The sequence below is a fragment of the Melanerpes formicivorus genome, unplaced genomic scaffold, assembly GCF_026170545.1.
Source record: "Melanerpes formicivorus ecotype bairdi unplaced genomic scaffold, bMelFor1.0.p_v2 SCAF_21, whole genome shotgun sequence".
In the NCBI taxonomy this organism is placed as follows: Eukaryota; Metazoa; Chordata; class Aves; order Piciformes; family Picidae; genus Melanerpes; species Melanerpes formicivorus.
This window is the reverse complement of record NW_027142373.1, coordinates 12,384,084-12,408,508: the sequence shown is the minus strand read 5'-3', so window position 1 is coordinate 12,408,508 and position 24,425 is coordinate 12,384,084. Positions and strand designations below refer to the sequence as shown.

The following is a 24,425-nucleotide window of genomic DNA, read 5'->3' as shown; positions in this document are numbered from 1 at the left end:
GAGCTGAGCTTCTGCACAAAGGCAGAATGCTGCCCATTGCCCCAGGGCTGTGAGAGGGGACAGGCACCTGTGAAGTCTCTCATTGCTTAGCTTTGTTTTGGACTGGGATTATTCCACCTCAGCTGATTGTGCTCCATGACAGCACCTGAAAAGATGAATACCAAGGGCTGAGGAGCATAGAATCATAGAATCATGAAATGGTCTGGGTTGGAAGGGACCTCCAAAGCTCATCTAGTCAGCAGGGACATCCTCTGCTAGATCAGGTTACCCAGAGCCTGTTGAACCTCACCTTGAATATCTCCAGGGATGAGGCCCCAACCACCTCCATGGGCAACCTGTTCCAGTGTTCTCCACCCTCATGGTGCAGAGCTTGTTCCTAGCATTCCATCTAAATCTGCTCTGCTCTAGTTTGAAGCCATTGCCCCTTGTCCTATCACCACAGGCTTTTGTAAACAGTCTTTCTCCAAGTGGATGTGCACCATGTTAGGGGCTGCTGAATCAGGAAGCCCACTACAGGCAGGGCTGCCACAGCTCCATCTCTCCATATAGACAGCAGTGAGACTAAGCTTATGTTCCCAATATGCATCTGAGACATGGGCAGCCACAGGTCAGCACAGACAGAAGCATTCAGCACTCAGAAATGGCACCTGCAGCCTCATCCTCTCTAGCTGAAACATGATGAAGCTCCATCAGTGGGGAATGCAAAAGTGTGCCATGGAGAGCACTCCAGTCACAAGCCTGAGAGTGTCCAGGAGCTGGCTTTGCATCCCAGGCTCCCCAGTTGCCTGCACCTGGAAGATTCTCCCAGTGACTGGATGAAGATTCCCTGTCTACCTGGCAGATGAGCTATGGATCCTTCTACCTGACACACAGAGACTCATGTAAGCTCCCAACAGCCACAACTCAGGGCCCCTACATTAGTTGGCTCTGGTCTCCAGGATCTGCAGTAGCTGCTCAAACACCCTCTGGTTTCTCCAGCATGTGGCCCAGACTTGATGTCTGTTTCTGTATCTGCTTAGTCCAGCTCGATCAGCACCCCCATGGCACACCAGTGCTGCAGTCTCTGCAGCTGCTGGCCCTGCAAACACACCAGCCCCTGTGACTTGTGGTCCCCAACTGCAGTGGCTGGCACTAGTTAGATCTCCATGCATGCACATCCATGCTGGATGGAGAGGCCCTTACCCAGCAAAACTGTCAGAACTGGATTTGAAGAAGGCGGTGATCAGACTCGGGGCAGGAGCAGACAAATGTGATGACCACCTGCCTGTTTACATACAACTGGTTCCTTTCATCCCCATACCCTTCTGTTTTCCCACAGTGGTTTTCCCTCTTCCCCCACCTTTGTTTCTTCCTCTAATCATTGCTTGTCCTGTATAATCCCAAGATGCTCCTTGCCTGCATCCAGTAATGAGTACCATACCCTAGGGACAGTGTTCCTCTGTAAGATGATCTCGAGAGCCTTTCCCTTGACTCATTGTGATGGTTTCCACCTCAGACAGGGGGGCTGATTGCTCTCATGCACAGGGGAGGCCCCAAGCAGAGTGCTCTGTTTGTTAGATTAGAATCAGAGAATCAGAGAATGGTCTGGGCTGAAAGGGACCTCTAAAGTTCATCCAGTCTGACCTCCCCACAGTCAGCAGGGACATCCTCCACTAGATCAGGTTGCTCAGAGCCTCATCAAGTCTTACCTTGAACATCTCCAAGGATGGAGCCTCAACCACTTCCCTGGGCAACCTGTTCCAGTGTTCCACCACCCTCATGGTGCAGAACTTGCTCCTAACATCCACTCTAAATCTGCTCTGCTCTAGTTGGAAGCCATTGGCCCTGCTCCTGTCCCTGCAGGCCTTTGCAAACAGTCTCTCTCCATCCTTCCTGCAGCCCCCTTCAGGTACTGGCAGGCTGCTATTAAGACTCCCCAGAGCCTTCTCTTCTCCAGACTGAACATTCCCAGCTCCCTCAGCCTGTCTTTGTAGCAGAGGTGCTCCACCCCCCTGATCATTTTCATGGCCCTCCTCTGGACCTTCTCCATCAGCTCCATGTCCTTCCTATATTGAGGGCTCCAGACCTGCACACAGTACTCCAGGTGAGGTCTCACCAAAGTATCAGAGTCACCTCTCTGGCTCTGCTGGCCACACATCTTTTGATGCAGCCCAGGATGCGATTTGCCTTCTGTGCTGCAAGCTCACACTGCCTGCTCCTGTCCAACTTCCCATCCATCTGCACCCCCAAGTCCTTTTCCTCAGGGCTGCTTAGGTGCCTTGCTTCTCCACCTATCATTGTCCCTCTGTGTTATTGTTCCTCTGCTCCACTGTGGCTGGAGCTGAGCCCTTCATCACAGCAGTCTGCTTGATTGACCCTTCCATGGCCTTCCCAGGTCACTTGGGAGAGCTTTTCTTGTCAATGCCAGACCTTTGCAGCTGCCCATCCAGTCTCTCTGGCCATCACCTTTGCATGCATAGCTGGGCTGGGTGACACCAGCTGGGAAGGGCTGCTCCAAGGGAGTGGGACAGATTTGTCCATTCAGTGGCATCTGGTCCATTAGCACAGAAAGGAAAACCAGCCCTGTGTTGTCCAGGAGGTGATTGCTGAGCTCCCTGTGGCTGGAGAGGCATTAGTCTTGCAGGGATACATGTGTGCATGTAGCCATGGCCACCAGCACAGGCTTCCTCAGAGCAGACCCCACACCCACCTGGCTCCTCATGGTTTTTGGCACCTGCTCTGAGGGTGGCACTTTGCATCCCATTTCTTGGCTGGCAATTCAGTGCCAGGACTCTACACCCTTGTCAGTGCTAAATGCTGTCCCAGGGCAGCACTCCCCCTGGCTGTGGGCAGGCTGGAAAGGGAGCTTAGGAAGGTGATGGAGAGCTCAGGCAGAGCAAGAGGCAAGGAAGCCACAGCCAGGCTGCCCTCTGCAAACTGCACTCACCCTGCACCACACCTGCTGCTCCAACACCAAAAGCTGTCACAGCTGTTTGCTCTCTTTCTTGCTAACCACCCTCCCCAGAGCAGGGCTCCCACAATGAGTCTCACCCCTCCCCATCTTTCTTATCCACCATCCTTACACCTGCCTGGCTTCCCTCTCCTCAGCCAAGACAATAGCCATTGTGAAGCATCTCCCTGCCCTGCTGATTTCCCAGGAAGTGAACAGCATCTGCAGCAAGATCTGGACCAGACCTGGTGCCATGGGTCCTATGAGACCACCACAGCTCAGCTGCAGCTCACTGCTGTGGCTTCTCCCAGTCTGAGCCCTGCTGTGGCTCTATGCACCAGGCTCGTGTGGAGAAGGGAGAGGACTGAACTGCACTGGTGCTGCTTGGGTATTTCACCTCTGGCTTGACAGCCTCTCTTTTGAAGGAGTCTGGGCAAGATTCCTGGATCAGAGCATTTCTCTTCCAACCCATTTTAGTCTCTCACACAGAACTGTGCCAGGAAACATCACCCAGTCTGTCTCCCTGGGTCAAGGATCCTTCAGAAACAGTTTGGTTTTCCCCAGCTTAAGGTACTGCCAGAGAAATGTTTACCAGTCCCAGAAGGATGATTCTCTGCACACACACAGTGCTGTTCATGGCTGTTACCTTGGAGCAAAGTCCTGGGCACATGCCTGCACCACAGCCAGGGACCTGGGTGGGAGAGGAGGGAGGATTTTGGCAGCTGTGGATCTGGCTGGGAGAGCAGCCCCCCGTGGGGACAGGAAAGCTGGGTGGGAAGCATACCCACTGCAGTTCAGAGCCAGAGGGGAAACAGAGGGGTGTGGAGCTGCAGCAGGGCTGGGGGGCACCAGGGCACACACCCACACACTAGGGTCACCTGGTCCTCCTCCCAGTCACAGCTGTGGGGGCTTGGTAGGAGGGTGACAGAGATGGCATCCAAGGAAACAGCAGCTGCACGGTGATGCTAGATTTGGTTAGGAGGAAGAAGAGGTGAGGAATACTTTGATGTGGCATGGAGGAGACTTATTAGAGCAGGGAGACTTTTAAGAGTGGGAGAAATGAGAGCTGTCCTGCTGGATTGGCATGTGGGGTATGTGCTGGGCATAGATCAGCACATGGCTCTAACCTGGCAGCACAAGTGGCGCTCCGAGGTGCCCTGAGCCGTGGCACAGGCTGAAGGGCTGCGTGGTGCTGAGTGCTGCGTGGTGCTGAGGGCTGCGTGGTGCTGAGGGCTGCATGGTGCTGAAGGCTGCTGTTACAGAGGGTGGCCAGGCACGAGGCCCAGAGAAAAGGAATGGCGCTGGCTGGACTGGGGGCGCTGGAGGGGCAGTGGCTTTGGCAGCGTCTGGCTGTGCTTCTGCTGCAGAGGCGGTGCCCACAGGGCCACCCAGGGAGGGCAACTTGTCCCCAGCCACCATGTGGCATCAGTCTGAGCAGAATGGGAGCTGTGCTGGTTGCCATGGCAACTGAACAGGGCATATGACCCGTTCCACTTTCTAAATATAAATGTGTTTCACACAGTGTATGTGGCTCCATGGAAACCAAATGTTGAGCAAGAAAGATTGCATAAAAATGAACAAAACACAGAATGACTCAAAGCACTGGAGAGAGAGAGAGAGCCTGTGGGTGATGCCAGAGGGGTTCAGAAGTGCCCCAAGCATCCCCCTTCACCAGGACGTGCCCATTCCCAGCCTGGGGAGGGCCTTTGGGGCACTTCTCAGTGCTGGGATCTTCATGCCAACCTTGGGATGAATGTCAGTAGTGGTGTAGGCATCCCTGCCACCCAGGGGCTTCTGTGGACTTCTCTCCCTAGCAACTCCTATTTGCAGCACCAGCTGTGTTCAGATACAGACCCCAGGTCTTTGACTGTACCCTGTGTCCCTTACTTCTGCCTCATACCCTTGGGCTGACTGACACCTCTGCCAGGTGAGGCATTTGCAGGTATTTGTGAGAGCTGCAGATAGACAGAAATGTAGGCTCAGGGATGTCAGCATGGAGCAAGCTGTTTCCCAGGGGGATGATGTGCTGGTTCCAGTTCTGTGTCCTTGCATTGCCTCTTGCAAAGAGCTTCCCCTGCATATCTTATCCAGCTTTCTGCCACCAGTAATCCTCCAGCACTGGGCAGGATGCTGCAGGGGAGATGCTTAGGGGGACTCTGTAGCCTTTCTTTGTGCTGTTTGGTGTGCAGCAGATATGCAGTGGCAGCACCTGGGAAGGGTAATGACACTGCTCTTACCTCAAACCTGTCCCACAGCTAGAGGCATCCTCCTAAGTTGCTCCAAGGATGAATACCCTGTTGAAGTAAGAGCATAAATTCATAGAATAATTATAATTGGAAGGCACTTCTGAAGGTCTCTGGTCCAACCCTGTGTTTATAGAATCACAGAATTGTCAGGGTTGGCAGGGACCTCAAGGCTCAGCCAGTTCCAATCCCCCTGCCATGGGCAGGGACACCTCACACTGCAGCAGGTTGCATCCAGCCTGGCTGCAAAAGCCTCCAGGCAGGAGGCTTCCACCACCTCCCTGGGCAACCTGTGCCAGGCTCTCACCACCCTCATGGGGAACAACTTCTTCCTCATATCCAAGCTGAATCTACCTGTTTCTAGTTTTGCTCCATTCCCTCTAGTCCTATCACTCCTTGACACCCTCAAAAGTCCCTTCCCAGCTTTCTTGGAGCCCCCTTCAGATCCTGGAAGGCCACAATTAGGTCTCCTTGTAGCCTACTCTTCTCCAGACTGTACAACTCCAACTCTCCCAGTCTCTCTCCATAGCAGAGCAGCTCCAGCCCCCTGCTCATCCTTGTGGCCCTTCTCTGGACACCTTTCAGCACCTCCAGATCCTTCCTGGCACAGAGGCTCCAGAACTGGACACAGTGCTCCAGGTGTGGTCTCAGCAGAGTGGAGCAGAAGGGGAGAATCAGCTCCCTTCAGTGGAGTTAGATCAGGTAGCTCAGGGCCTGTGTTTGTAGTTTTGCTTTAGCTCGGTTGTGTGTCCAGGAGCCCCCTGAGCTGCAGTCTGCTGCAGCACAGTGTGAGCTAACACCGTCAGGGAGCTGAGGCTTTTAAGTGCACAGATGTTTCCTCCCTGGGATCCCTCTTTGAAGGGGAATGGGGATTTCCTGCAGTTTGAAAATGGGAAGTGATTTTCCTCTATTGAGCAAGGCTGGACTGGTCTCAGAGGGTCAGTCGTCATGGGACGGACTGATGTGTGTGGGCTCTTCACTCTCTGTTGCTTCACTTTGCTCTGTGAAACCCCTTTTGACTTGCTTTTCTTTTCCCCCATCACTGGGAGTGCATCATGTTGCCAGTGGTCTTTCAAAGGAACAGGATGAGTTGGACTGCTGCTAAGTTGATCAGGAAGAGCAAGAGAGGAAAACAAAACAGAAAGTCAGAAGAGGTGGAGGCAGCGGCGGTGCCTGCGGGCTGGACACGCTGCCCTCTTCTGAGCTGGCTCAGCAGGGCAGCAAGTGCCAGGGCTTCAATGTGCAGCCCTCAGCTGCTGCTCTTTTCCACATGGAGCACCCAGGATGTCTGACACAGTTAGCACTCTCTTCAGACATGCTTCTAGGTAACCTGTCCTTAACAACACACAGGGGCTGTTCAGATTGCAAAAGAGGAGGCTGAGGGGAGACCTCATTGCTGTCTACCTGAAAGGAGGTTGTGGAGAGGCTGCTGCTGGTCTCTTCTCACAGGTCATTAGTGACAGAACAAGAGGGAATGGCCTCAAGCTGCCCCTGGGGAGGTTTAGACTGGACAGAAGGAAAAAAGATTTTCCCATCAAGAGTGGTCAGGGATTGGAATGTGCTGCCCAGGGAGGTGGTGGAGTCACCAACCCTGGATGTGTTTAAAGGTGGTTTGGATGTGGTGCTTGGGGGTCTGGTGCAGGGGTGACCCTTGCAGAGTAGGGGTAATGGTTGGACTTGGTGACCCTGAGGGTCTTTTCTAGTCTGAATATTTCTGTGAGTGTGAGATGAAAGATTGTTCACTGGTCAAGTGTGTTGCCTCTGGGTAGCCTGTGATGCTGTGGGGTGGCTGCCCTGGCTGCAGTGCTTGTCCTCCTCTCCCTGACACTCCTAACTCCGTGCCTGTGGATCTGGAAGTAATGGACCGCAGGTAACGGCCAGGTTCATTGCTCTGCCTTCAAAAGCACATCCCTGTGCCTCTTCTCAGTGCTGCTGTCAGGACTGGGTGAGTTAACCCCACAGACTCTCTTAGTTCATCTGTTCACTTTTGCCAGCCCTCTGGTGGCTGGTTTGGTGCTGCCCCCTCTGCTTTGAGATGCCTTTAGCACAAGAACCTGAGTTCCTTTCTGCTGTGCATTCTGCAGGGAATCCTGTCCCTGTCTTTCTGCAAACAGCAAAAGAAAACCATTGCTTGCCATGGAGAACGAGGCCAGGCTGGTGCCTGGCTCTTCTTTGCCCCTGCCCACCCCTGCCCCATGGACCTTTGATCCTAGCAAGCCCCTTAGGAGGGAAGTGCTTGTGTTGCTGGGTTTTAGTGCTCTGAGAGATACTTTGATCCCTTTTCCAGGCAGCAAATACAGATGCAGGAGGGTTTCACGAGGGTCACATGTCCTCTGCTCTGCTCACATTCTGCAGATTTCCTGTTTCCTCAATGGTGTGTTGCAGACATCCTTTTGAGGTCCAGATTTGCCTGTCCAGCAGCATGCAGCAGCTGGTGACACTCCCAGAAGTGACAGTGAGGGGAGTGGTGTTTCCCTCAGCGCAAAGGCTCTGCAGGAGCTGCAGGATTTGGAAGCCTGAGCTTCTGCACCTCCAGGCCAGGGGCTTCAGGGTGCCATCTCTTTATCTGATTGGAATAGAAGAGACCTTCTAGAAAGAGGCATTTCATCTTGATGGAGAAACTACAAGAAGTGCACAGCCCCCTGGTAAGCCATTCCACTCAGTGCTTGTCCTCAGGCCTCACAGTTTCAACTTCCAGCCCTGTCTTGCTGCTCTGCCTTCGCTGGCTCCCGATGCTCTCTGCTGACAGGGAGCTCTGCTCTGCACGCCGAGGCCTCCTCTGTGATTTACCTGCTGACAAACTGTCCCGGCAACAGTTCTCCTAAAAATAGGAACGAGAGATCAAAGTAACAGCAGAGTCTTGCCAAGCTGTCTAGGAAGGAGGTGTGCCAGCAGAAGTGCCTCCCTTTGCTGGTGACATGTGGCTGGGCACAGGGTGTGTCCCGGGTAGGGCTTGGGGCAAGGTTTGAAGCCTGCTTGGCGGCGCCCTGCCGGCTGCGGAGCTGAGCTCCTGACCACCATCTGCTGGTCGCTGCCCAGCTCGGTGCTGTCTCGGCAGAGCGCTGCCCATCGCTCCCTGTCAGCCGAGCCCAGGCTCCCCGGCTCGGCTGTGCAAACGCCGCTCCAGTTTGCCTGGGCCGGTGCTAGATGGAGGGGCTGCAGAGGGGCTGCCTGGGACAGGGGGGGTGCTGCCAGGAAAAGGAGAGCAGAAATCTCTCCTGTTTCGGCAGAGAAGGGATGATGTGCTGCCACTGTGGTCTCTGAGGCACTCTCCCTCCTGAAAGGATGCTGAGTGTGACAGAACTGTGAGGCACTTAATTCGTGGTGCAGTACAGAGCCCAGCACTCTGCCCCACGCCTTCTATCCCAGAGCTTCCAGGGAGGCCAGTGAGGAGTAGAGGATGAAGCCAGGTTTCATTTCCCTTCCATTCCTCTCCTATGACATTTTCCGTTCAAGTGGGAGTGGGAGTGGGTTGCACTGGGGCTAGTTAGCAGCTCCAGGTGGTCCCAGCTTCCAGAGGATCTTCCTTTGCAGTTCGCCAGGGGGGATAAAACCCTGCCCAATAGTGAGCTGCTGTTTAGGATCACATAGCTCTCTAGAGCAGAAGGAGGAGATCCATACATCCATACTCAACACACAGCCAGGCAAACCATTGTCCCATTGCTTACAAGATCCTCTGTAGCTGGCAGTGCTGTGGTCTCCCTTCTATGCAGTCCTCTTGACCCTCATTGCTGTGCTCACAAAATCAGAAGCAAAGGTGGAAGTATTAGAAATTCCAAACCAGGAATAGTGACTGCACAACAGAGGACTTGTATGCTGTTTGGAAGTGAAATGCATTTTGTCAGGCACTATAGCTAAAGCTTCACCTTGGTCTTTATTTCCATCCAACATCTGCTGCTGTCTCCTCTGTACTGTCCACGCCTTTCTCTTGGCGTAGCCATACAACTGTGTACAAGACCTCTGCTTTTCCTGCAGTCCATCAGGCAGGCCTGAAGCAACACTGAAAATGTGACTCAAAGACTGCTGGGGCAATTTCAGAGCTTCCTTTAAGCAAATCAGCAGGATCTGTCCTGGCAGGGTACTGGTGCTGACTCTGTGAAATGAAGTAATACCAAGGGCTGAGGCTAGTGTGGTGATCTGCTTGGTTCATGGGACCATGACAGGACACTATTAAGAAAGAGGGGTAGTGGAAATGGATTCATTCAGATTGGATGTTAGGAAGAAGTTGTTCCCCAGGCGGGTGGTGAGAGCCTGGCACAGGTTGCCCAGGGAGGTGGTGGCAGCCTCCTGCCTGGAGGTGTTTGCAGCCAGGCTGGATGTGGCTGTGAGCAATCTGCTGCAGTGTGAGGTGTCCCTGCCCATGGCAGTGGGGTTGGAGATGGCTGAGCCTTGAGGTCCCTTCCAACCTTGACAATTCTATGATTCTGTGATTCAGTTCCAGAAGGAAAAGAAGGTGTTAAGGATAGGAATGGCAAGTGTGGAGTTAAAATGTGTGCAGTCCTGTACCTTCTAGATACTGGAACAGAACCTAGTGTTGGACTGTCCCAGATTCTTCTCCCTGGGATGCCCATGCACAGCATGTAATCTTCAAGGACAGAGATGTGTGCAGTGAATCTAAGGGACCCAGACTGCTGCCAAACTCTTCACAAGCTGGTGCACTGCTGCACTGTGCAGTTTGGTTCTTCTTCATTGTGCTTTTGCAGCAGCAGGGGGAGGAGGGGAGGGGACACTAACCCTCTGATGGGGTTGCTCAGGGGCTATTGTAATATGTGAAGTGATTCTTTCGACAGCTGGGGATGATGAAGCAGCAGACAGGATGAGTTCCACTCTCTTTTCAGACTGGTAGGCTGAGGGAGCTGGGGTTATTCAGCCTGGAGAAGAGCAAGCTCTGGGGAGACTAATAATGACCTTCCAGTGCCTGAGGGGGGCTACAAGAAGGATGGAGAGAGACTGTTTGCAAAGGCCTGCAGGGACAGGAAAAGGGGCAATGGCTTTAGACTAGAGCAGAGCAGATTTAGATTGGATGTTAGGAACAAGTTCTTTACTATGAGGGTGGTGGAACACTGGCACAGGTTGCCCAGGGAAGTGGTTGAGGCTCCATCCCTGGAGATATTCAAAGCGAGGCTCAATGAGGCCCTGGGCAACCTGATCTGGTTGGGGATGTCCCTGCTGAGTGCAGAGGGGGTTGGACTGAGTGAGCTTTGGAGGTCCTTTCCAACCCAAGCCATACTGTGATTCATCCCTGATATGCTGAGGGAGACTGGTATTAAAGTTCAAAAAATAGCTTAGGGCTTTTCTGCTTTTTTCCTGATCTGACCTTCCCTGCACATGCTACTTGTTCCTGAAGCTCTGCATGGTCTTTAGCCCTGGCTTTCTCCTCAGACCCACCTGCTTTGGACAAGGACTGTGTATGGGCAAGGTGCAAGGGCAGTACCTCGGGAGGCAGTCCTGGAAGCAGAAATCAACCTGACTCGTCTTGGTTGCTATTACAGTCTCTGGGGTGACTGCACCGTAAGACTTACTCTCTCCAAGAGTTCTTTTCTTCCCAATGTTTCATTCCACCAGATGAAAGTGTAGAGAGGGCTGTCTGACAGAGATGTGAGAGAAAGGCTCCTCTGACGGCAGGTCACTGAAGCTGAACAGGACCAGAAGGATGCTTGTGCAAAGCAGCTTTTATTTGCAAGGTCCATGTGATAAAAGGATGAGTCAGTGCCACACACCAGGCCACTGGTTAGCATCATCTGCACAAGCAGTGAGCAGCTTCCAGAGATGTCCAACCTGGGGAGCCTCCAGGGAGTTATTTTCAGGCTTGACTGAGCGTAAAAGCAAACAGAAGTATGGTGCTGGGCATTAGGGCCAGACTGCAGGTGTCAGGGCTGTGAGAGCAAGTTTCTGGTGGTGCCAGCATGTTGCTGTACAAAGCTGGAAATGCTTAGATGGCTGTTGGAGCTGTGTTAGAAGTGGCATTGCAGGGAGAAACAAGGCACTTCCTAAAACTCCTTATCACAGGATCACAGAGCCACAGAACTGTTAAGGTTGCTAAGCCACTGCCACTAAACCACGTCCCTCAGCACCACATCCATGCAGCTTTTAAACCCCTCCAGTGATGGTGACTGCACCACCTCCCTGGGCAGCACTTCCCAATGGCCAATTACTCTTTCTGTTCCAGGCCCCCTGAGTGATTTTTTTTTCCCCTATATCCAACCTGACCCTCCCCTGGCACAACTTGAGCCTCTTTCCTCTTGTCCTGTCACTTGCTGTATGTGACAAGAGACCCAACCTTAGTTTTCTCCAACCTCCTTTGAGGTAGTTGTAGAGGGTGTGAAGAAATCAGAGAAGCCAGAGGTAAAACCAGGATAGTTTCATGTTTCTGTCACATTCATGAGGTTTAATGTTTTCCTTAGCAGGATCCAAAGCTTTCCCAGGGAGGTGTGTCAGAGGGATGCATGGGGAGGTCCTGCCCCTGTGATCAAAGGACAGGCAGGGCTGTGCTAGTTTCACTGAGACAGGAACTTCACCCAGTGCATTTCCAAGCAATAGAATGTCACTAATGGTGATGGGCAGGCAGCAGCCTGTAAGAGAAGTTTTCACTTGCATCCAAAGCTGAGATCATGGCAGGAAAATAAAGTCAAATAATAACATAAACTGTGAAAGCTTTCTCATATGTGCAGCAGACAGAATGGAAGTGGGAACTGGTTCAGTTGATCCTTAGAGAGCAGAGGCAGAGGAATAGATGATGGAGATGCTACTGACTGTTTCTGCCTGCTAGGCACAGGCATGCAGAGCCTGAGGTGTGAGACACAGAGTCCTAGAATTGTTTGGGTTGGAAAAGACCTTGAAGATCATTGAGTCCAACCATTCCCTGACTCTACCCAGGCTGGGGCTAAACCATGGCCCTCAGCACCACATCTCTGTCTCTTTGAAACACTTCCAGGGATGGGGATTCAACCACCTCCCTGGGGAGTCCGTTGCAGTGTTTGAGAACCCTTTCAGTGAAGAAGTTTCTTCTAATCTCCAACCTAAACCTCCCCTGGGGCAACTTGAGGCCATTTCCTCTCCTATCACTAGGTACCAATCCCACCTCTCTCCAGCCTCCTTTCAGGGAGTAGTAGAGAGACAGAAAGTTCCCCCTGAGTCTCCTTTTCTCCAGGCGAAACACCCCCAGCTCCCTCAGCTGCTCCTCCCCAGCCCTGTTCTCCAGACCCTTCCCCAGCTTTGTTGCCCTTCTCTGGACCTACTCCAGCCTCTCACTGTCCTTCTTGGAGCAAGGGCCCAAAACTTAGCCCAGTACTCAAGGTAGTGTGTGCAGAGTGACAACTACTTCCCTGCTCCTGCTGGCCACACTGTCCCTGATACAGACCAGGATGCTGGTGCCCTTCTTGGCCACCTGGGCACATGCTTATATGCTCATGTTTAGCCAGCTGTCAACCAGCACCCAGAGGTCTTTCTGTGCTGGGCAGTTTCCAGCCACTCTTCCCCAAGCCTGCAGTGTTCATGGGATTGTTGTGACCCCAGGGCAGGACCATGAGCATCCAGCTTCTCCAGGAAGATGCTGTAGGACACCATGGCAAATGCTAAAGTCCAGGTGAAAAGCATCCACAGTCTTTCCCTCATCACCTTGTTGTAGAAGGAGATCAGGTCCCTCAAGCAAGAGAGCACCTGGTAGAGTCTCTTTGTATGCCCTGAGCTAATCTGTTCAGTTGCTGGGCCAGCTGGGTCTCCTGGTCTGTATTTCTGCTGCTAAAACCTGAGCCAGCACAGGCTCCATCTGTGCTGCAGTGGTGGGACAGTATCCATCTCTTTGGGTCCTTATGGCTGCTGTGCAGCCTGTGACCTGTCCATGTGAGTCTGCTGGATGAGGCAGGGATGCAAGAGCATTCCTGAGGTCAGTGCCTCTTGAAAGCTCTTGCAGTCAGGGATTGCTGATACTGAAGAGACGCAGAGACCTTGGGCTCCCAAACCAGCAACTGTCTCTTTAATTCTGGCTTGGAGCAGAGCTGGAATTTCACTCAGAGTCTGACTGTGTAGGAGCAGGACACATGTGTTCCTGTCTGAGGGCACTGCTCATATGACTGTCAACGTTTCAATGTTCAGTGCAGCCAGAGCCTGAAACTCTGCTGGTCCCCTGGATGCTTCTGGCTCCAGTGCAGTCACTCCACACCTGTCCCCCAGCTGCTGGAAGCATTTCTTGGCTAGAGCCTAGCTTCCATGGGATGGAAGATTCCATGTCACACTTTTTCCCTTGTTCTGTTGTACTTCTTCCTTTGAATGCCATGTAAACAAACAAAGCCTGAGTGCATTGCCTGCCTGCTTTGCCTTAGGGGATGTGGAAAGGCAAAGTGGAGCTCTCTGGATGTGAGCCAGGAAGAGGCTGTTGGGTTCCTATCTGCAGCTTTGTAGGCTGTGACAATTTTGGGCATGCATCTTACCTTTTGCCTTATTCACTGCTACTGGTTAGAGGGACCAGATGGGGTTCATGCCTCCTTTGGACTGAAGCCCTCTTTGCAGGTCTCCCATCAAGCAGCTTAAGCTATGAAGGAAGCACCAGGGGCTACCTGGCAGAAAGAAGTAACCCAGGTGATTCGGTGTAGTACAGACAACAGCTGGCGCTTCAGCTCCACAGCTTGCAACCAGGAACCTCCACTGAGGCTTGCAGCTGAGCTGGTAGAGAGAAGTGCAGCTGAGGTGGGACTTGAACCCTGAGAGCAGTGCTGTGTGTGCCTGGAGAGCCATGCTCACCTGCTGTTCCTGAGAATCTGGATCACTCCCAGTAATCACAGAGCTGTCAGGGTTGGAAGGGACCTCAAGGCTCAGCCAGTTCCAACCCCCCTGCCATGGGCAGGGACACCTCACACTGCAGCAGGTTGCTTACAGCCACATCCAGCCTGGCTGCAAACACCTCCAGGCAGGAGGCTTCCACCACCTCCCTGGGCAACCTGTGCCAGGCTCTCACCACCCTCCTGGGGAACAACTTCTTCCTAACATCCAATCTGAATCTACCCACTCCAAGTTTTGCTTCATTCCCCCCCAGTCCTATCACTCCCTGACACCCTCAAAAGTCCCTCCCCAGCTTTCTTGGAGCCCCCTTCAGATACTGCAAGGCCACAAGAAGGTCTCCTGGGAGCATTCTCTCCAGATTGAACAGCTCCAAATCCCTCAGTCTGCCTCCATAGGAGATGAGCTCCAGCCCTCTGCTCATTCTCATGGCCCTTCTGTGGACACCTTCCAGCACCTCCAGATCCTTCCTGGCACAGAGGCTCCAGAATTGGGACAGAGCTCCAGCTGTGGTCTCAGCAGAGTGGAGCAGAGGGGCAGAATCCCCTCCCTGGCCCTGCTGGCCACACTTCTCTTGCTGTAGCCCAGGCTCTGCTTGGCTCTCTGGGCTGCAAGTGCTCACTGCTGGCTCCTGTCATCTTTTCTCCAGGGCTGCTGTCAAGCCAGTCCCTGCCCAGCCTGTATCAGTGCTTAAGATTGCCCTGACCCAGCTGCAGGACCTTGCACTTGGTCTTGTTGAACCTCATGAGGTTGGCTTGGGCCCAGCTCTGCAGCCTGTGCAGGTCCCTCTGGATGGATCCTTCCCTCCAGCTGTTTGATGCACCACACAGCTTGGTGTCATCAGCAAACCTGCTGAGGGTGCACTCAATGCCACTGTCTGAGTCACCAACACAGATGTTAAACAATCCTGGTCCCAGGACTGATCCCTGAGGGGCTCCACTTGTCAGTGGCCTCCACTGGGACATGGAGCCATTGACAGCCACTCTTTGGGTGCAGCCAGTTCTTTACCCACCAAATGGTCCATCCACCAAGCCATCCATCTGGATGCTAATGATCCTGGATCTGTACATTGTGGATTCAGACTACATCTAGATGCTGCATGAATGCATTGTACATGCATTGCTAATTGCATGCATTATTAGGCTAATAATCAGCACACTGATCAATTTGCTTTGGCACCCTACAGGCCATATGGCTCTGGAGGATTTCCTTCTGAACCTGGCTGAAGTGCTGCTGTAAATCCAATTGGGCAGCACCTCCATGCCCACTGCTTTGCCCCACCATGTACCCACACAAAGGCAACATAGTGCCAGCTGTGTGCCTTCCTTTCTCAAACACTTGGTTGTGTTATGCTTTGCCTTTTCCTGCTTAATGAGAGCAATTTTCTTGGACAGGTCCAGATGCTCTTGGGACATCAAATACAGAGGGGTTTCATTGCTCTCCCAGAGGATGTTGTGTGGAGCCAGTGCTCCAAGGGAAGTTTGCTTCATGGTCTGGATGAAGCTGGAGCAGATGAAGGGAGAAATGGACTGAAAGTCTTTGATGCATTGCAGTCTCCTGAATGACAAATCACTTGGTCCTTTTCCAGATGGGTGTCTGCTTAGACTTCACTTTATCTTGGGACTGACTTAATAGGTTTTGTTGCTTTTGTTTTGTGTTTTTTTCTCAGCAGAAACCCAGAAAGGCAACTCCTCAGACAGGAGAAGACACCTTGAATGGCCATCTCCCCCCTGGCTGGCAGAGCTATATGTCCCCCCAGGGCCGAAGGTACTACGTGAACACCTTCACAAATGGTAAGTGGAGACATTGGCTCCAGTAAATGTCCCCCTAGCAGTACAGAGCTGATGCAGAAAATTGTCCTCCAAGTTGATTTTAATGACAAAGTAGGCCTAGCATCAAAGGACTTAATGTGACCTTCCCACCATATGAAAGAAAATAATCATAAGAAGGTTTAGTTTTCTGTCCTCATAATTCTGACTGTTGCAGAATCCCAGCATGGTGAGGGTTGGAAGGGACCTCTGGAGATCATCCAGTCCAAGCCCTTGCTCAGGCAGGGCACCCACAGCAGCTTGCCCAGGATCACAATGGCCAAGGGAGGTTTGGAAGCTCTCCAGACTATGACTGACAACTGCAGGCTGCATATCCAGCCCAGAGCCAGTTCCTTTCTCTCTGTGTCACCTGTGAAAGCTCTGCAGTGCTGCCCCTGCCCTGACTGCCAGACCAGCACAGGATCACAGAATGGTAGGGGCTGGAAGGGACCTCTGGAGATCAGCCAGTCCAGCCTAGGGCAGGTCACACAGGAATGCATCCAGACAGGCCTTGAAATTAATCTCCAGACAAGGAGACTCCACAACCTCTCTGGGCAGCCTGCTCCAGGCCTCCAGCACCCTCACAACAAACAACTTTCTCCTCCTGCTCAGGTGGAACCTCCTGGGTTCCAGTCTGTGCCCATTGCCCCTTGTGCTGTCCCTGGGCACCACTGAGCAGAGCCTGGCCCCAGCCTCTTGCCCCCCACGGCTCCTTTAGCTCTTGCTGAGCAGTGCTCAGCTCCCCTCTGGGGCTGCTCTTCTCCAGGCTCAACAGCCCCAGGGCTCTCAGCCTTTGCTCCTCCCAGAGCTGTTCCAGGCCCCTCAGCAGCTTCGCAGCCTCCTCCAGTAGCTGTTGTCCTTTGAACTGGGAAGCCCAGAACTGGACCCAGTAGTCCAGCTGTAGCTTCAGTAAGGCAGAGTAGAGGGAGAGGAGAGCTTCTGCCCAGCTGCTGGCCACACTCTTCATTAGGAGACATCTGAAGTTTTTACAGAGCCCAGGGAATGCAAAGTAGAACTGCCCCGCAGTACATGATTTGGAGCATAAACCACTCCTAAGGGTACCATTTTTCCCACATGCCTTATTTCCTTTCCCTTTAGCTGGAAATGCTTCTGTCTGTCTGTCTGTCTGTCTGTCTGTCTGTGTACCTGTATGCAGAGCAGTTTGGTGGGTGCCAGGCATCACCAAGGCACCATAAGGGGAAGGCAGAAATTAGGCACTGAGAAGTTGCTCATGTCAGAGTCAGCTTGCCCCTGGAGGAAAAGGAAGGAAGGCACATGGAAGGGGGCATCAAAGACCCAGCTGTCAGCCTGGGCTTGTGTGGTTTTTCACTCCCATGCTAGTAGAGAAGCAAACTTAACTCTCAGCCTTATCAGCTGCTCCAGACCTGTCAGACTTGCACCACCTGCAGGTCACCTAAGGCTGTGTGTGCCTGACCTGGTCCTGAGCTCACAACAGGGTTGCCAAACAGGGGCTTGCTGCCAGCAGCCCAGGTTTGTGTAGCAGAAAGAATGACAGAGTGAGAAGAAAGGGGAGGCCAGCAGGAGTGCATCTTGTTCACAACCGAGCCAAAGCCATCAGGACTCACCACTGGCATTCCTCTTTCTGACTCACTGTGAGTGCAAGGAGAGCCATGCACTGTCACAATGTGTGGTCCATTCAGGGACTGATGTGTTTTATTCCAGAAGCCTTTGGCCTGGAACTTGGTCAGGTCATTGTTTACGTGAGCTTCGTGCACTGAGGTCTCATAGCAGCCTCCAGAAGGCACAGTGCCACAAAGCTTGCCTTCACTTCCAGAGAATCTGGGAATTGGTTCAGCTTGGAGGAGCTTCACCTTCAGGATCAGCTTGGAGTACTGTGCCCAGGTCTGGAGCCCTCAGTACACGAAGGACCTGATGGAGGAGGGCCACAAAAATGCTCAGGGGGTTGGAGCAGCTCTGCTGTGAGGACAGGCTGAGGGAGCTGGGGGTGCTCAGCCTGGAGAGGAGAAGGCTCCAGGGAGACCTAATAGCAACCTTCCAGTACCTGAAAGGAACCTGCAAGAATGCTGGAGAGAGACTGTTCGCAAAGGCCTGCAGGGACAGGACCAGGGCCAATGGCTTCAAACTAGAGCAGAGCAGATTGAGATTGGATGTTAGGAACAGGTTCATCACTACAAGGGTGGTGGAACAGATTGCCCAGGGAGGTGGTTGTGGCCCCATCCATGGAGACAGTCAAGGTGAGGCTCAACAAGGCCCTGGGCAGCCTGATCTAGTTGGGGATGTCCCTCTGACTGCAGAGGGGCTTGGACTGGATGCCCTTCGGAGGTCCCTTCCAACCCAGACCATTCTAGGATTCTGTGATTCCATGATCAAGTTCAACCAGATCCATCTGCAGAGCCTTCCTACCTTCATGTAGAGCTGACAGTTGCACATGATGATCCTAGAGCTCTTTTCCAACCAAAACAATTCTGTGGTTATGTGACTCTGTTAAGCAGGCCTTGGTTTCTGGGGGAGGGCAAGAAGGGCAGGCAGGTACCCACAGCTTTTATGCACCATGGCATAGATGTGTGCAGCACTGTTGGAAGAGCTGTGCCTTATCATTGATGTTTCATTACAGAGGACAATTTTTGGGCTGCAGGTCCAGAAAAGGGCAGGGAAGCAGATGAAGGCTCTGGAGAACAGGGGTGGTGAGGAGCAGCAGCTGAGGGAACTGAGATTGTTCAGCCTGGAGAAGAGGAGGCTGAGGGGAGACCTCATTGCGCTCCACAGCTCCCTGAAAGGAGGTTGGCTTGAGGTGAGGGTCAGTCTTCCCCAGCTAACAAGTGATAGGAAAAGAGGAAATGGCTTCAAGTTGCATCAGGGGAGGTTTAGATTAGATACTAGGAAAGATTTCCTCGCCTCTGCACCACAGTAGTCCTAAACCCAGCTGGTTTTGAAGTCAGGTTTGCTCTTGTTTCTTGTGCTGGACTCCAGAATGATGCATTTCTGAGCCTCCTTCACCTTCCATCAGGGCTGCAGCCTTTTGAGGAGCTAGAGGATTCTCCTGCAGCACCTGCAAGGACACTCTGGTTCCACCACTTCTCCACCTTAGCTGCTGTGCTCCTGCCATGTTCAGTGTCTCTCAGCCTGCTCAGTTGGAATCCTGCTTTTTACTAGGGTATTGGTTTGATGCTGCTGCTTGGGAGTATTTTTGCTCTAGCTGGGCTCTTTTGCATTGTCAGATTCACATCCCAAATGCCTGTGCTTCCTCAGAATGAGTTCTGTGCCACAGAAGTGTCACCTGGGATGTCTTCTAGGCATCAGACAAAGCATAACCTCCAGGCCTTCCTGCTGCACTGTGTGTTGGAGCCTCATCCAGCCCTGGCACTAGCAGCTGGCTGGACAGTGTTTTGATTTAATCTGACTAATTGCCTCTGACCTTTGTCCCTGCACAACTGGTGGTGCAGGACTGTCCACAGGCAGATTGTGCAGCCTCCTGTTGGATGTGCACTAAGGCACCTTCCTCCTTGACTGTTCTGCAGAGCTGGACCTGCGGAGCCACACACTCACCAGAAAGTCCTGTTTGGTATGCAAGGCTTGCTGCCCAGCAGGGAGCTGACAGCTTGCCCCTCAGGAAGCATTGTTGGGCTTTGAGCTGTGTGATAAGTCAGAGGTGATGTGCTCCAAACCTGCAGCCCTGCCGTGGTGTGGGTGATGCTTATGGCAAGGCTCATGGGCTGGGCAGCTCCTTGAGGCACCTGCTAGCCTCCCTTCTCCTCTCATTGCTGCAGCTGCTGCTGGCAAGATCAAAACAAGCACTGGCAGTGCCTGTCCCAGGACCCTGGTGCCAGCACACATCTCTGTCACAGGGCTTCACAGGCCTCGTCCCTGCTCTGCTTCCCTAGCAGCATGGTTTCAGCAGCAGCAGCACCTCGGGCTCTTTTCTGTCAAGGTTTTATTTGCATCCTCCTGGGTTACAGAATCACAGAATTAACCAGGTTGGAAAATACCTTTGAGATCATCAAGTCCAACCTATCACCCAACACCATCTAATCAACTAAATCATGGCACCAAGGGCCTCATCCAGGGTGCTTTTAAACAATTCCAGGCAGGGTGTCTCCACCACCTCCCTGGGCAGTCACTGTCTGTGAAGATTTTTTTCTCACATCCAGCCTAAAGCTCCCCTGGCACAGCTTGAGACTGTGTCCTCTTGTTCTGGTGCTGGGTGCCTGGGAGAAGAGACCAACTCCCACCTGGCTACCACCTCTCTTCAGGGAGTTGTAGAGAGCAAGAAGGTCTCCTCTGAGCCTCCTCTTCTCCAGGCTAAACAACCCCAGCTCCCTCAGCCTCTCCCTGTAGGGCTTGTGCTGCAGACCCCTCCCCAGCCTTGTTGCCCTTCTCTGGACACCTTGCTCTGGCTGCTTTCTCTTTGTCATTGCTGTCACCAGATGACAATAGAGCTATCACTGTGCAGTGCACACACATGGGAACTCAGCTAGCTGGTTGGCCTTCAGTCTGATCCATGTGGTTAAAGCTCTTCTGCTCACCATTACCCACCAACAGCAGCTGATGCAAAACTCTTGTTTCATAGGGTCAGAAGCATTTCTTCCATCTCCCAGGCACCAGCCATCTCTTTACTGAGATGATGATCAGAAAGTGTTTCAGGATCTCCTCCACACTCTGCACAAATCTTCTCAGTTCTATTTTTTCCCTGCCATGGGGAGGTCTGGGTGTTCAGCAGCTCTCACACAGTGACTCACCAAGTGGCTGGCTGACTGCATGTTGACTCATGGTAAAACCACTGGAGGGGTGACAGCCTTTGCTAGAATGTACATCTGGTCTCAGCTGAAAGAGAAGGGACATGGCCAACCCATCAGGAAATGCTGCAGACCCTGGGCACATTGCTTTCCCATGGTCTTTCCCCTCTGGTTCCACAGCTGAGACAGACTCAAGTGATGATTTTTCTCATGTCCCACACATGCAGGCTGGAGAGGTCAAGGAACACTGCTCTGGGTGCAGTTAGAGCCCCCCAGTACATGAGCACTTCTCTTGCAGGGACACAGCAGATGCTGACAAAGCATATTGATAACTTCTCCTTGCTGAAGAGAGGTCCAGTTCCAGTGGGGCTGATGAAATGTAGACTCTTCTAGAATATAGCACAGCATGAGGAGCAACTGCTCTGGGATCCTGATCATGCAGCCCAGCAGAACCTGCATGTGAAGTTACTCTGGGGGGGAAAAGATGTCAGAGATGACCTTCCAGCTGCTCTTGTGCCTTGTCTCAGGCAAATGCCAGCAATATTCTGCTGCTGAGGTTGGAAGAGACCTTTGAGATCATCAAGTCCAGCTGCTCACCTAGAGCTCACAATCCTACCACTGCTGCTAAGCTACTGCCCCAAAACATGACCCTAAGCACCACATCCAAATTTGCTGACGACACCAAGCTGGGGGCAGGAGTTGATCTGCTGGAGGGTAGAGAGGCTCTGCAGAGGGACCTCGACAGGCTGGGCAGATGGGCAGAGTCCAACAGCATGAGATTGAACACATCCAAGTGCCAGGTTCTGCACATTGGCCACAACAACCCCATGCAGTGCTACAGGCTGGGGTCAGAGTGGCTGAGAGCAGCAAGGCAGAGAGGGACCTGGGGGTGCTGGTTGATGGTAGGCTGAACATGAGCCTGCAGTGTGCCCAGGTGGCCAGGAGGGCCAGTGGCATCCTGGCCTGCATCAAGAACAGTGTGGCCAGCAGGAGCAGGGAGGTCATTCTGCCCCTGTACACTGCACTGGTTAGGCCACACCTCGAGTATTGTGTCCAGTTCTGGGACCCTCAGTTTAGGAAGGAGGTTGACTTGCTGGAACGAGTCCAGAGAAGGGCAACGAAGTTGGTGAGGGGTTTGGAACACAGCCCTGTGAGGAGAGGCTGAGGGAGCTGGGGTTGCTTAGCCTGGAGAAGAGGAGACTCAGGGGTGACCTTATTGCTCTCTACAACTACCTGAAGGGGGGTTGTAGACAGGCAGAGGTTGGTCTCTTCTCCCAGGCCCCCAGCACAAGAACAAGAGGACACAGTCTCAGGCTGCGCCAGGGGAGGTTTAGGCTGGAGGTCAGGAGGAAGTTTTACACAGAGAGAGTGATTGCCCATTGGAATGTGCTGCCTGGGGAGGTGGTGGAATCACCATCACTGGAGGTGTTCAGGAGGAGACTTGACAGGGTGCTTGGTTACATGAGTTAGTTGATTAGGTGGTGTTGGATGATAGGTTGGACTCAATGATCTTGAAGGTCTCTTCCAACCTGGTTTATTCTATGTAATATTCTATGTAATACCTCAGGAGATGGTGACTCCACCACCTCCCTGGGCAGCCTGTCCCAGTGCCTGGGAGCCCCTTCTGGGAAGGCACCTCACCATTGCCTCCTGCCTGCTGCACTAAACTTTTTCAAACAGTGCTGTATTTAAGGTGTGAATATGCCAGCCTGAGGCAGAATGATGTCAAAATCCCATTGTGTATAGCTTGGTTTCAGCCTACTCGATGTCTTCCAGTGGCAGGGGAAGCACTCACTGCAGACTGCTTGGCAGAAGAAATTGATTGACTTTCTGACTGACATTCTTCAATTTTCTTCAAATTCTCACTGAATCCACACAGGTCCTGAAGCTCAGGCTACATTCTGTTCTTGCACTTTAATTGGATGGTCCAGGCCAGGTGGGACCTCCAGAGCTCATCCAGTCCAACTCCCTCTGCACTCAGCAGGGACATCCCCAACCAGATCAGATTGCTCAGGGCCCTGTCAATTCTCACCTTGAATATCTCCAGGGATGAGGCCTCAACCACCTCCCTGGGCAACCTGTGCCAGTGTTCCACCATCCTCATGGTGCAGAACTTCCTCCTGATATCCAATCTAAATCTGCTCTGCTCTAGTTAGAAGCCATTGACCCTGGTCCTGTCCCTGCAGGCCTTTGTAAACAGACTCTCTCCATCCTTCTTGCAGCCCCCTTCGGGTACTGGCAGGCTGCTATTAGGTCTCCCTGGAGGCTTCTCCACTCCAGGCTCCCCAGCCTGTCCTCATAGCAGAGCTCCTCCACCCCCCTGATCATTTTTGTGGCCTCCTCTGGACCCTCTCCATCAGGTCCATGTCTTTCCTGTACTGAGGGCTCCAGACCTGCACACAGTACTCCAGGTGAGGTCTCAGCAAAGTGTCAGAATCACCTCTCTGGCTCTGCTGGCAATGATGCAGCCCAGGCTGCCATTGGCCTTCTGTGCTGCAAGCTCTGCCTGCTTCTGTCCAGCTTCTCACCCACCAGCACCCCTAAGTCCTTTTCCACAGGGTTGATTTCTATCCCCTCATCTCTCCTTAGTCCAAGTGTCTCCATAAACCCTGCTGCAAGCTTCTGCCTTTGCCAGGCCAGGACCCCAGGCTGTAACTAGCATTCATCCCAAGTGGGTGGGTGCAGCAAGTGCCCTTGCTAAGGTGCAGACCATCACTCCGTACGAGATGCATTTCATAGCTAAAGATGCCAGGGAGTGGCTGGAGGGAAGAAAGGGAACTTCCCAAGGCAACAAAGTGTTAGTGAGCCAAGGAGAGTAAGTCCCACAATCTGAGCCCTGCATCTCCAAGGGAGTGAGGCAGTCTGTGCTTTAATGAAGACAAATGGCCAAACTGTCTCCTGGAGAAGGAATAAGTACTGTAAGATTCAGAGTGAAAGATTAAATCTGTCTGAGGCCCCTTCAAAGGGCTTAAGAAAGAGTCTTCCTCATGGGGGAGCCTCCCAGAGCTGTCCAAGGCTACAAACTTTCTGTGCTTAAGAGCTGCAGCAAAGCATGAGGTATGCTTGGAGAGGGAAGCTGTGTGTAGCACCCTGCCAGAAGAGGAGAGGGCTCCAGAGTGATAAGGGAATGGGGAAGAACCTTCTGGTTATTTTCAGTCTAAGTGGTTTCATTGTGCTTCCCTCTCCTTTTTTCCTTTCTTTTTGGGGGGGTTGTTTCGTTTTCCTTTCATTGCTGTCTTTTACAAAGCCTCTGCACTTGCTTTGCTGAACCTACAGGTTGTGAATCAAGTATTTCATTAGAGTTGTACAGAAACATAGCTGCACTGGCAGGTGAGTTGAAGGCAACTTGGGTCACAGCAAAGCACCATACACTGAAGGTCATGGTACATGTTTCAGCTGGGGTGAACCTTCAGCCAAGCACTCTGTCTGCTCAGCCCTCCCAGGGCCTCCTGCTGCATTGTGGAGCAAAGGGAGAGCTGGCACCAGAGGGACAGACCCTCTGACAGGCAGCAAAACACTAGGACATATACTTACTGTAAGGGTTTCCAGGGACCTTGTCACACTGGGCTACAAGGAAACCCAAGCTTTTCTTCTCCTCCTTTTGGAACCTTCTGTCAGAAAGGCCTTCTGTTTTCAGTCCACATGTGGAAACAGGCTCTGGCTTCAGAGAGGTTTAGGCAAGTCCCCTGAGTATGTCTCCTGTCACCTACTTTCAGGCACTACAAAGTTTCCTATTCAACAGGAAGAAACATGAACTGGTCCTGGAAAGGCTCTGCTGGCTGTCATTGACCACAGGTAGATTCCCTCCCAGGCTCCTCTGAAATGCTTTGCAGAACTTCCTTCCATTTCCAGGTGCAGAATCTGGATGGTGATCAGAATCACAAAGCCAGAGAATCACAGAACTGTCAGGGTTGGAAGGGACCTCAAGGCTCAGCCAGTCCCAACCCCTGTGCAA

The 24,425-nt window shown here is 52.7% G+C and overlaps 1 protein-coding gene across 4 annotated transcripts in view; it reads left to right on the top strand.

Annotated features, from left to right (window-relative positions):
- The window catches only part of GAS7 (growth arrest specific 7), a 141,998-nt gene that overhangs the window by 39,249 nt on the left and 78,324 nt on the right, over positions 1 to 24,425 (top strand). For 2 of the 4 annotated variants that reach the window (XM_068151629.1, XM_068151627.1), the window contains exon 2: positions 15,617 to 15,740. In XM_068151629.1, coding sequence (XP_068007730.1) covers positions 15,617 to 15,740 — 124 coding nt within the window. Of the gene's footprint in view, positions 1 to 7,769; positions 7,818 to 15,616; positions 15,741 to 24,425 lie in introns of those variants that run through there. The other 2 variants (XM_068151630.1, XM_068151628.1) reach the window with 2 other exon arrangements.